At 45.8% G+C, this 13,473-nt stretch overlaps 1 protein-coding gene across 1 annotated transcript in view; it reads right to left on the minus strand.

Annotated features, from left to right (window-relative positions):
- SPHK2 (sphingosine kinase 2) overlaps nt 1-13,224 on the minus strand; it is a 32,324-nt gene extending 19,100 nt beyond the window's left edge. Inside the window, exons 1-2 of the mRNA XM_061590949.1 lie at nt 12,881-13,224; nt 9,793-10,489 (exon numbers count right to left, since the gene is read on the minus strand). Coding sequence (XP_061446933.1) covers nt 9,793-10,216 — 424 coding nt within the window. The 5' untranslated portion in view covers nt 10,217-10,489; nt 12,881-13,224. The remainder of the gene's footprint in view (nt 1-9,792; nt 10,490-12,880) is intronic.
- Nucleotides 13,225-13,473: the final 249 nt, after the last annotated feature.

Here is a 13,473-nt window from a genome sequence, read left to right on the forward strand (position 1 = left end):
ATTTCATATCCCCCACCACCACTGGAATTTGCATTTTTAAAACCTTGCATTTTACATGCAACTTTCAATCTAGTTTGGGCCTCACATAGGCCAATTTGTAAGTAGAGTATGTGAAAGTTGAAATGCAAGTCACTCAATCACTGGGCGTTAATACAGTTCGACCTTTGGACCCATGTAACTTCAATCCAACTCCCATCAGCCCCAGCCAACATGGCCTGTGATAAGGGGTTATGGGAGTTGTAGTCCAACAATATCAGAGGCCCACAGGTTCCCCCATCCTTGTAGTCCCCCCAATCCTCACTCCAATACAAGAAGTGAGCCAGGAAGGGAGAAAATTGCTTAAAACATGTATGGGAACCTTTGGTCTTCAGATCCAGAAAGCTCTCCTTATGTTCAGCAACATTTGAAGGGCCAAAGGTTCCCCACACTTTGCTGAAAACAAAATGGACTGCCCAGGTATGAGATGATGATGGTAAAGTCACTCCCCTTCCTTGCGCACTCCTTTTCGTTTCAACGGTAGAACACGGCACACAGGCATCCAGCTTTATAAGCAAAATGGGAAATAAATATGCATAAACTACACAAGGACACCCCTGCCAAATCTCATTTGGCTCTGAGACAAAGAAACACAATCTGCAGACAAAGACACAGGTCTGTGCAAATCAAAGTCTGGCTCCCTTGTCAATGGTTCCTGCCGAGTTCAGTCAAATGAAATAAAACTGCCTGCATTGCAATCTGGGACACAGCGGAAAGACAGCATAACTTGCTTGGCACTCCCGGGAGACTGGGACTGTAGGAGGTGGAGAGAGAAGTAAGTTTAAAGGATGCACTAATTGTTTGCTTGAGTGGTGTGTGTACACCTTTAATGCCGCCTTGCAAATAAGCCCACAGAAGATACTAGCCTGCACATTTCTTTGCTAGCCTGCTCAGGTCTGGTAGAGGAAAGACACAGAGTTCTGCCTTTTCTGCTAGAAGGCCATACTATTTTGATGTTGGGTGTATTAGGAGGACTGTCCTGTAGTAGCCACCTCGCTGTCTATGCTGCGCACAGAGGAGGGCTAGAGCACTCTGTTCCTCCTTTGCCATCCCACTTGCTTACCTGCATGCAATCTGTGGTGCCACCAGGACAGGACTTTGGGTTTAAAGACCTGTGGGCACCACTCAACAGGATAGGCAGGAGCACTACTACCCCGCCAAACACAGCAGGGCTGGTTTACCACATTTTGAAGTAAACTACACATTGCCATCCAAAGAAGGACCGTTAAGCCCAGAGTCTGAAATGACCTCACTGCACACGCAGCATACAATTCCTCGTCACCTGTGGCTGCCAGCACGAGTCCTTAAATATAAGGCTAGTTTTGTTTTGTTTTGTCTCCAAGGCTGCCATTTATTCTGGGGGTGTGCTGTGGAGACAGAAGAAACAGTTGGAAGAAGAACAGCTTTACGTTTGTAATGTCATATCCTAATCTAACTTGTCATGGGTTCCTTGCCAGGGACACAGGGAACTGCCCTGGTGGAAGAGAACAAACACTAAGCAGAATCGCCAACAGGACACTGACATAGAATAGTAGAGTTGGAAGGGGCCTATAAGGCCATCGAGTCCAACCCCCTGCTCAATGCAGGAATCCAAATCAAAGCATTCCCGACAAATGGCTGTCCAGCTGCCTCTTGAATGCCTCCAGTGTCGGAGAGCCCACTACCTCTCTAGGTAATTGGACATACTTGAGACCTATTGAAATCTGGTGTGGTGTAGTGGACAGAGTGTGGGACTAGGGCCTGGGAGGCCAGGGGTCAACCCCCCCACTCAGTCATGAAGCTCACTGGGTGACCTTGAGCCAGTCACTGTCTCTCAGCCTAACCTACCTCACAGGGCTGTTGTGAGGGTAGAATGAGAAGAGAATGAAAACCATGTTCATCACCTTGAGCTCCTCGAAGGAATGGTGGGATAATAATAATAATAATAATTACTTCTGCAGTTTGGAAAGCAGTTTGTGCTTTCTGACCAGAAATGTAACCCAAAAATGCTGAAGTGAAGCAACTTAATGTTTATTGATTTCCCTCGTTCCCTAATGTGTCTTGTGAGGGCCAGCTCAAGGTTTGAGGACGTCCTTGGCAAAGTGTCCTGCAAGGGCACCCCTCCTAAGTCAGTGTGCATTGCACCTCACCACCACTTGGCTGCAAGCTGACCTGGTGGCAGAGCAGGTTACGCAAAGTGCCCTGGCACAACTAGGTCAAGTGCTCCAGGCCATCTGCAGGAAACTTGACATGGTAGCCCACGGCTGCCACTGATCAGGAAAGGGATTAGCATCTGTGGGTTCTGCTAGAGGGCTGGAGCCCCGGAAGCTGCAGGGGAGTGCCGGCTGCTGGCAACTGGCCTGTGTCTTGTCTTCATCCTTGGACTGTAAAACCCTGCAGGCAGGGCCAGTGCCGTTTCTTAATGCTTTTAACACTGCTTAGTATTTTACAGGGGGAAGAGATATGCTGCTGGCAGAACGGCCAACACATTATTATTAATTCACTGATATACCACTTAATGCCAAAAATAGGCTTCAAAGAGGCTTGCCAGGTATAAAAACCAGTCACACAAAGGTTAAAATACGTAATGAAAATCGAAAACAAAACAACCCAATTAAAATGTTAAAATAGCAACATCCAAAATTAAAATAAGCAACAAGATAATCACTAATAGCCCATAATTAAAATGCATAATAAAGCAATCCCATTCACACAATACAACAGGAGCGGCAAAGATTCCCCACACCTGCTCTTGGTCATTGCTTAGCACACTCAAAACAGGGCAGACAACCAGTCAGCAAGAGCAAGGAGATCAGGAGACCCCAGGGACTTGCAGGGGCGTAGGTCTTGGCAAGTGCCTAACACTGCCTCCCCGTGACGCCAGCCCTGAGCCCAGGAGGAGAGGAAACAACAGCAACACACAACCAGAAAACACAGAGAGGATGTAAAAAGAAGTAATAATTAATGGCAGAGACGTCCCCAGACTACCTGGAAGTGTTGCTGGTGCGAGTCAAGCAGGAACTGTGCTGGCAACAACATCCAATCGCTACTCCCACAAGACAAGGAGACAATGAACTCACAATGGTCATGATGATGATGGGAGCCATATTCACACCATACATTTATTCCACTTTAAACAGTCATGGCTTCCCCCAAAGAATCCTGGAAGGGTAATTTGTGAAGGGTGCTGAGAGTTGTTAGGAGATTTGTATTCTCCTCACAGAACTACAATTCTCAGAGTGGTTTAACAGTCAGTCCCTCTTCCCAGAGAACTCCAGGAGTTGTAGCTCTGTAAGAGGGCATGGGGGTCTTCTCACAACTCTCAGCACCCTTCACAAACTACACTTCCCCTGTGCAGCCCAGATCCTGACCATGACTTGATCTCCTTTCAGTGGCTATGCCGCCGTATCTTTGCTGTATCTGGGGAGTTCCACAGGTGTATCTGTTAGCATATCTGAAGAACCAACCAAGTCCAGTAGTGAAGGGTGGGCAGCCTGCAGCCTTCAACCTAATTTCATGGTGGGGGCAAGGGGATGGGCCCACCCATTTTTGAGTCCTGCCCCACCCTCTACCAGTACATGACCTCCAAGAGGTTATGTCAAGGGAAGGCAGGCAGCCTTCTCCAGAAGACTGTCCACCCTTGTCCTATAGGTCTCGGCTCACATAATTCAAAGATAAGAGTGCACCCTCAAGCACTTTATAAATAACCGTTTACATCCTGCCTTTCTTCCACAGAACACAAAGCCGCATACAGCCAAGTACATAGCAATTTCCAGTCAGTCTCCCTTCCACACCACTGCTGGGGAATCTGCAGCCCACAGACCTTATTAGGCCTGTCAGGCTCCCCCAGTTTTGGCAAAGCTGCACTGACGTACCTTTCACCTGACATCAGGGACTGGCCAGGCAAAGCAAGAACACTGAGCAGACCCAGCCAATGCAGCCTAACACACTCCTCCCCAACTTCTGACAGCTGGTAGGTATGGCTGCGGAACCTCCTCGGATGGCCTTGGCGTTTCTCTGGACAGCGGTTGGCTTTTCAATATTGGCTTTCGGCACACCTGTGAAAAAAGACCCACCTCTCACAGTAATAAAGGTGTACAGCATGGATGTGATTGCCAGCTCACATCCTCCAATAAAAACCACCCAGCAACTGGGCACAGGTCCCATGAACAAGTGAGTCACCCTTGGCAATCGGCAATGAATGAGTCTTTTAAAAAAAAAACACGCATTCCTTGGCACCTTTAATGTACGTGTGGAAATAAAGGGCATAGAATGTTGAATGGCCAGCCTGGGCTCACCATGAAATAGTTGCAGACCTGCTCACCTGATGAATTAGTGGCCACCTTGCTACGTAAACCAGACATCTGTTAGTAGGAAATGGTGCTGACCACAGGGCCCTTTTGCATGTACAACATGTATACTTAAGAGTTCTGGTCTTTCTCCTTCCCCCTGCCCCCCCCCCAAACAATGAAAGTTCAAGTTTCCTTTTTGGGGAAAATGTTAAAGTGGCAACTCTGTTGTACGTGTGAGGCCCCTTGTATTCCAAGGTGATATAGTCCATAAGAGGATTTTACTCTAGAACAGGTGTGGCACTCTAGATATTGCTGAACTACAACTCCATCCCTCCTACATTGGCCATGTTTGCTGGGGTTGATAGGCGTTGTAGTTCAACAACATCCTGAAAGCCACAGGTTCCCCACACCTGCTACAGAAGAAACAGACCAATTCAGTTCTAAAGACAGTGGTGGGGAATGTGTGGTTCCCGTGAACCCTGACCTTTGGCCATGCTGGCTAGAGCTGGGAGTTCAGGAACATCTGGATGGGCACAAGTTTCCCACCCCTGTCATTAGAGTTGATCTATCTGTTCAGAAGATTCATATAGTCAAGTCCTTTCTGGATTGTACCACTCGAAATGCGGGGGACGGACGGACGCATGTTTGAATGTATCTTCTCACCAAGTATAAAAACCTCTGCTGTCAATCTTAAGTAGAGCCTGTTAGGGTAGTTTTCTGCACTAGCAGGGTAATGAGTCTTTGACAGACTGCGTTCCTTGCAAACATGTGAGCTTGCCTCCCCCTGTAGCTGGCTCTGGCTCAGATGGGAGAAACCCCCCACTGCCCAACATTCTTCTCTGCTCTGTTGGAGGCTGCTACCCCTCAGCCTCAGTTGATCTAGTAGCACTCATTGATGCCACCATCACATCTTCCTAAGACTGGAGTAGCCAATCTGATGTCTTCCAGACGCTGTTGGACTACAGCTCCCATCAGCCCCAGCCAGCCTGGCCAATGGTCAAGGATAATGGCACTTGTAGCCCAACGATATCTGGAGGGTACCATGTTAGCTACTTCTACACTAGCTTCCTCTTTTGGATAGGGTAATCCCATTGCGGTATCTATCTGGCATTAACATTAAGAGCATTCAAGACATTTTTAATCCCATCGGGAGCAGAAATCACCCAGAGCCAGCTCAGAAGTGGAACCCCCTCCAACGAGCCTTCACCCAGACACACACACACTTCCCACCGCCTGGGCAAAGGGCTCCTTCAGGATTCCTGGGCCCTGTAGACCCTCTGCTCACTCAGCTCCCCAATTTTCAGGGCTTGGACTAGGCTAGTAGACTCTTGCACTCTGCTCTACCCAGGACCCTAAAAGTCCCAGCCACCACAAATGCATTAACAGTACACCCACTCACTGAGGGTGGCCAAGCACTGCAGCATGGGGAGGCACTGCACAGCGATGGTGCCCTCCGCTCCTTTCCTTTCCCCAATAGGTGCACCGCAAACCCATAGATTGGTCGTGTTCCCCACCAAGATTTGCTTTCACACCTGTTCACTTGAATGAGCCCCAAATGATCCATATCATGTCATTTCTCATTTTCCTATCCTCAGTTTGGGATTCACAGATTAATTACCAAATTCAAATACATTCCTATTTTATTTTCCACTAGCAGCCCTGTACCAGGCATTGTTCAGGAATACCAAGAACCCCCACCCAAAAAAAGAGCAGCTTTGAAATCGGTGGTTAAAATCAGTGCAGTTTTTGAAAGGTTCAGTCCACCAGCTTGATTCAAAATGGCGTATCCAAACAGATGAAAACCTGCTCCTTGATTTTAGGAACTAATATGCAAAATTTGGTTACAAATGCATAATGAACTAACAAACCACTTTCCAAACTTTATACAAGCCTTTCCCAACCTTTGGGTCCCCAGATGTTGTTGGACAACAACTCCCATCAGCCCCAGCCAGCATAGCCAACGGGCAAGAATGATGGGAGTTGGAGTCCACCAACATCTGAGGACCTAAAGATTGAGAAAGTCTACTTTATACTATAGAGTCACATATATGTTCTGATTGTACATGTAAAGTCCATTGGATAGACCCAAGTATGTCCTATGGCACCTATCTTAACTTGTGTTCCTTAACATGCGTGTCTTATGTTCACCCCTACCTTGTATGCTGACCACAACCCTGTCAAAAGGGAAGCAGACCTCCAGTGTGCACATGCAGTTGGACTGAAGTGGTTGAGAGATGGCAGATGGTGGTATGAACTGTATCACTTGAACAGCATCATGTTTAAGCACTAACCTGGTAGCCAAAGGCAACAAGGAAGTACCCTGCAGGCAAGGGAGCGGGAGGAAGAACAGGGCATTCTCTCCCTCCTCTGTGCCCAGTATAAAAAGCAGTTGGAAAGAGCTCTCTCTTCTATGCCCTGCAGGTGGGTGAACACTGTCATGCTCACTAGGCACTTTCCATAGATCGGAAAATGCAAACCAAACCAGAAAGGTAGGTGTACTGAAGACAAGAGTACAAGTAAGCATATGGGTATTACCAAATCCAAGAAATGCAAGAAAACGAGGTACGTACTGATCAGACACATAAAGGTACTTGCTTAACATCTGTCAAGTTTTGACAGTCCGGGGAGAAATGTAAAATTTCAGCCACTCCTTCAGCCCCACTTGCTTTTGTCTTCACTTCCACGTCCCCTTTTCCCACCTGCCCCCCAACCCGGCAACGTTCCCCTAGAATTTTTTGTTCTAGCACGCACTTGAACTGAATTCTGATGTTATCATTTTCACTGAGTTTTATTTTCATTATATTGATTTTACTGTACACTGCTTGGAAATGACAGTAATTGAGCAGTATATAAATTGTCAGAACAAAAATAAAGTGTGGCATCTCCTTTTTGTCTATGGGAATGAAGGGCCGTCAGTCACTTATACTAGAGAAATGAATGGCATGAGCTTAGGGACATTGCTGAGGTGGGGCTACATTTACTGCTATCCAACGTCCAGAGTGAGATACAGGTTTTGACTCCTCTCACACGTGTCCCAGCTTGCCATCTACCCATCAAACTTGATGGGAACTACCAAGAACCAAGCCAAAGCCTAGATCTACATAGTCCAGTCCTGGGTTCTGTTGACTGGCCACACTACAGCAGGGGTAGCTAATCTTTTTCAGCCTAAGGGCCATATTGCAACTCCTCTGGGGTCAGCATGCCACTGAAAGAACTTGGCTTGTTTAGCCCAGAGAAGAGAAGACCGAGGGGAGAAATGATAGCACTCTTCAAGTACTTGAAAGGTTGACACACAGAGGAGGGCCAGGATCTCTTCTCGATCGTTCCAGCATGCAGGACAGGGGATAATGGGCTCAAGATACAGGAAGCCAGATTTCAACTGAATATCAGGAAAAGTTTTCTAACTGTTAGAGCGGTATGACAATGGAACCAATTACCTAGGGAGGTGGTGGGCTCTCCAACGTTGGAGGCATTCAAGAGGCAGCTGGACAGCCACCTGTCGGGTATGCTTTAAGTTGGATTCTTGCACTGAGCAGGAGGTTGGACTCGATGGCCTTATAGGTCCCTTCCAACTCTATGATGGGTATGGCCAAAAAGTGGCTACACACACACGCACATGCATGCATGCTCTCACACACGTGCACACCAGAGTGGATAGAGCATGGCAGAATGCTGGAAACTGGCTTTTATCCTTATAGATGGCTGGAAGGCATGACTTTATCTTGCGTTCACTTCACATATTTTAGGCGAGCATCAGAACGTTATCTGTTGAAGGAAACATTAGCTACACATTTGTTTCTTCTACAAAAGAAATGGATTTTCACTCCTTTAATCAGGGAAGTAAGGCAAGCACCAAAGGTTTTGGCACTGATTATTCTAAAGCTCTGGCTTCCCGATTCCTAAACAGCACAGGGTTGGGCTCCCAACTTCCGTGAGCCCCAGCCAGCATGGTCAAAGGTCAGGGATTATGGCAGTTGAGGAGTTTAACAGTATCTAGAGGGCCAGACATTCCCCATCTCTGTGTAACAGGAAAAGCCAGTCCAGCAACCAGCCTGAGACTATCTAAAAGCATACACTTATATAACCTGTGCAGTGCAAGCACACATGTTGCTCAGAAGTACACCTATTTGAAGTTCAATAGGATTTACTCCCAGCTAAGTGCATAAAGCACTGTAGTCTAAAAAGAGTGTCACAGGAGATTTTTCTCCATGTGGCTCCCATCTACTTATCCATCAGGAATATCAGTAAATGAAATGTGGGTTCACTTATCAGCCTTGCCCCCTCTTCCCATTCTTCAAGTACACAATCCATTTTTATACACGTATAGCACCAATTGTCATATACATTTAAGCATTTAAACACTTGTTTTGTCACCTCATTATTCCTCTTTTAAAAAGAGGTAGCGCTGCTCTGCGGTTAATACCAGGTGGATTTGTGACATCACAGACACCAGACAATCAGTGCTGTGTACAGCTGGCTTCTGCTGCAAATGTGTAGAACTATTTACCCCCAAGTCTGAATCTAGAGCAGGGGTAGCCAACATGATGCTCCCCCCCAGAACCTGTGGAACTTCAGCTCCTACCAGTACGGCCAATGTTCAGAGACTGTAGGAGTTGAAGTCCAGGAACATCTGCAGGACACCATGTTGGTTACCCTGGTTCAGAGAAAGAGAAAGGTTCCTTCGAACAGATTGCAGCAAGCGCACTTCCAGAGTATCCCCACCCTTCAAGTAATCTAATTGGACTCTGTACATGCCCTCATTGTCCCTTCCTTAAGCCAAGAGTTGCAGGTGTGCCAAAGACAAGCACCTTGGCAAACTGTGACCTCAATTGTTCTCAAGTTATGTACATGTTTAGTTATAATCCTATGTATTAAGATATAGGGTATAGCTGGGTCATTTAGTAAGTATCTCATTTAATAAGTTAATTAAAAACTTCAGAAGCTAAGACTCCCAGGAACCCTAGAGAGGGTATATGCTGACTTAGGCAAGAGGGTGCTAAAGAGGATGAACTCCAGGACACCTTCGCCTAGGCTAGCCTTCACTAGACTGGCACTATCCAGATCCTTTGGACTATAGCTCCTATCAACCACAGCCTTAGGAGCTGGTACACTGAAGGGGAGGCACCATACAAAACCTCTTTGATTTCTGGGAGAGAGTTAGGCATGAGCTACACATTTGGCAAAATCATGTGGCAAAGGTTTTTTTTTAATCCTTCCTTCTTTGGCAGGGGGAAAGCCTTGGCACATGCAGACAGCTAGCATATCAGGGAAAGAGCTAGTCCTGGAAAGCCTCCCTGATGTGCCAGCCTTCTACAAGTGCGAAGGTTTTTATTGGTGAAGCTTAAACATTTGTACAGGTATATATATATAATAATCCACCTACAATCTGAAGCAACACAGTCTAGGAAAGGCTACCACTTGTAAGTAGTTAGGACTCATAATTTCCCTAGATAAGAAGGAAAGGATTATGCAGGTCATCCCTTACCTGTTTTGCTTGAGATAGGAATCCCCAACACCAAGCACTTGATGGCAGCTGCCCATTTCTCAGCAAGAATTTGGTTATCCTCATAGCATTCTGCACTGTCAACCTGAAAGGTCCTTGCAGTCCGCTGCCGCATCCGCCATGAGCTCACGGCCACCTTCTTCTTCTTCAGCGGGTAAATGTAGACACAGAAGAAGGCTGATTGGTCTGCAATCGTATGGCTGCGCATTGTGTGACACCCCACCACATCAATAAGCTGCACCACTGTCCGGTGATCTGTGTCTGGCTTAGGCACCAGGTGCTGGATATGCAATTCTGTCCGTGTGAGGCTCAGGGCATAGCGGGTCCCCTTGGGCGGATAGGCACCAAATTCTCCGTGGAGGAGGGTCTCGGAACCTTCCCCACATGCCCCCAAAACCATGTTCATCTCGCTACGGAGACCCAGGTTTGCAGTTTTGCTTTCCACCTTCTATCGAGCCTGTCAAGACAGCCGGTTGCAACCCAATGCAACCTAACCCTTTTTCTTTAACCTCTCTCCAAGAAGCACCAGATCTGAGTAGAATTTAAAATCTTTTTATTTCCACATATTTCCTTAGTAGAGTAAGTGGTTCGTATAGCTCTTTAAACCAAGAAACTTCCTCCGCAGCTCAAGTTCCTCAACTGTTTTCCAAGGTTTTCTCTTTCTTCATTGAGCAAGATCCTTTGTATCAGTAAAAGAAAAAAAGTTTTAAGGAGAAAACACATACACCTTCCATCCCCCTCTTGCTTTTTTTTATAAATGTGGCAGGGTCATCTCAAAATCCCACAGGAATGAAAAACGACTGGTCTGAGCTAGTACAAATTTGGAACAAGCCAGAAAGAAAATCCTACTATCTGTTGAAGAACACGGGAGGGGAAAGATAAAAGCTAGCATAGGTAAAAAATAATAATTCTAAATTGCCAAGCAAACAGGTGCTTCTTCAGATGCAGAGCCAGACAATCTTGTTTTCAACAAGAACATAATTTTCACCTTCAGGCAAGGAGTTTAAGAATGTTTACCGGGCCCAATTCAAGGTGCTGGTGTTGACCTTTAAAGCCCTATACGATTTCAGCCCAGTTTATCTGAAGGAGCGCCTCCAGCATCACCAATTATGCCGCCTGACAAGATCAGCCTCACAAGACCTTCTCTCGGTTCCACCAGTTAAAACAGTGAGACTGGTGCGGACCAGAGAGAGGGCATTTTCGATTGTGGCCCCCACCCTCCGGAATTCCCTTCCTTTCGATCTTCGCCATGCCCCCTCCTTGATAGGTTTCCGCCGAGCCTTGAAGACCTGGCTGTTCAGGCAGGCCTATGGGATCTCTGGGGTGGGTTAGTTTTAATGCTGTTGAGTAATATAAGAGGGGTGATTATTTTATTTATTTATTCGACTTATTAGTCGCTTATCTGGCTGAACTGTCAGCCACTCTGAGCGACGTACAAAGCAGAACATGTAAACATCAAAACATTAAGAGACTAACAATAAAAACTAACAATAACATAAAAGCAACAATTTACAGTTAGTTGTAAATTCTCTGAATGCATTAAGTGGTATATAAAAATGCTAATATACTGGTCTGTTCCACTATTTAAAAGAAAGGTATAGGTGTGTAACAAGTCACTATATAGATTAAGGGTCCCCAGCATATCATCCATGAGAGTCACCCCACCCCCCTTCCTTGTGTCCTTGGACATAGGGTGGTTACTTTTCAAGGGAGGGGAAAAAAGTACAGAACTGAACCTGGAAGATATGTTTTCTCACTTCCTCTTTCAGCTCAACGTTTTTCAAGGTTCAGATTAATTCTACTGGATCTGAATTTATACCCAGATCCCCTCAAAAAAAAAAGTGTGGGTGTGTGTGTTCCCCATTTCTGTATGTACAGGGGACTGATCAGAGAGAGGGGGGAAGAGAAATGATGATGAGTCAGTAATGTCAGCAGTAGTTCCTCAAAAATTCAACTGGCAACTGCTGCTATAGAGCATATATGGAGAAAGGTAGTTTTAGTATATAGCTAACCTCCAACCAAGAGCCATTATTGTTGCTAGCTATGTGCAGTGCAGGGCACCTACAACAGCAGAGAGCAGCTGGCGGCAGAGCTGCAGAATACCGTTTAAAATTAACTTTAACCCAAGTAACACAACATACTGTCAATAACTATTATTTTAATTATATCAGTAAAGTAAAACGTTATATAAAAGTACTCAGTTAAATGCATCAAACATGTTTTGTTCCCTTTACCCAGTACAAATAAGCCTTTAGGACCACAGCTTGAGTAAATTTTTAGTTTCCAGCCACCCCCAGAAGGTAGTTAATGTATCTAAAGATTAGTTGATTATTGAGTGTGGTTTGTAATGGTTTTATATTGTATGTTATTCTATTATGTCAATGTACGTCGCCTAGAGTGGCCGTTAATTCGGCCAGATAGGCGACTCAAAAATAAAATTTTATTATATTATCATCATCATCATCATCATCATCTGGGAATCTGTCCCAGCAATGAGACTCTCATCCATCTGACACTCACATACGATATCCAGTTCTCACTAGGCTTCCACCCCCTCTCCCTTCCTCCTTTATGATCTTAAAGAGATTGCTTTCCAAAAGCTTAAGAGACAGAGACGGGGCAGGGAAAGAGATCCCAAGTTCAAAAATGAAACAAAAAATGCCAAGAAAGTTCCAGCAGTTCCAGGGATGGTAAGGGACAAAGCTGGGGGGGGGGAAGAAATGTGGGAATACTGTTTGGAAAAGGATGCATGTAGCACTCAAACCCTATACCCTACGAGGCTAGTTTATTTCATTTTTTAAAAAAGGACTAGCCTAGAATTTCATTCTAGCACATTTTTGCAAAGCAACCCCCCCAGCTTAAAAAGAGCTTAGCTGTTATCCCAATTGTATATTAGCTTGTACATCGAACACCACAACAGTAAGGGAGGAAGAGGATGAGAGAAAACTCTTAAGTAATTTCACACAGAGAGAGAAATATAAATGAAATTAGGAGAGGAAGGGAAGGCTTTTCTAGGTGCTATAAAAACGTAATACAGATGCAGCGGACCAAAAGGAAGCGCCCAACTCACCCCCTCACCAGGCGCCTTTGTCGAAAGCATACAAGACCACACTGAGGAGAATCGGCGCCCACTTAGAATCTGTGGGGCAAAGTCTTGGAGAGCGACCACCGGGGGGGGAGCGAAATTAGCAACTCCCATGCACTTTCTAGTGCCTCTGTACTCCTGACAGTCCCCAATCTCTAGCACCGCTCCACAATTTGCTTTCCCTGCAATTCCTTTCCTGCTTGCCTCACTCTTTACCCTCCACCCCTCCCATTCCTTTCTTTTCTATTCGTCCACGCTCTTTCTCAAGCTAAACTAGGAAGTGCTCTCTTTTCTACCTGGGGAGGGATGCGTAAGATAGAAGGGGCGGAGAAAGTTTCCCATTAACCTATCAGAGAGCGGGAAACACATTAGCTGACCCAATCATAAATGAAACTCCTACCCACCGCCGAGTCAAATATGGGGCATTGGTAGCTAGCTATCATATTTGTTCAGGGCAAAAATGTAAAGAAGCGGGAGGTGGCCATCTTAATAAAGGGAGGGGAAAGAAGAAAGGTTAGCCACTATCTATATAGCCGCGTTTATCATACAGTAAATAGAAGGAGGTGTCGTTCTCCAAC

This window comes from Rhineura floridana, chromosome 11 (assembly GCF_030035675.1).
Source record: "Rhineura floridana isolate rRhiFlo1 chromosome 11, rRhiFlo1.hap2, whole genome shotgun sequence".
Classification (NCBI taxonomy): Eukaryota; Metazoa; Chordata; class Lepidosauria; order Squamata; family Rhineuridae; genus Rhineura; species Rhineura floridana.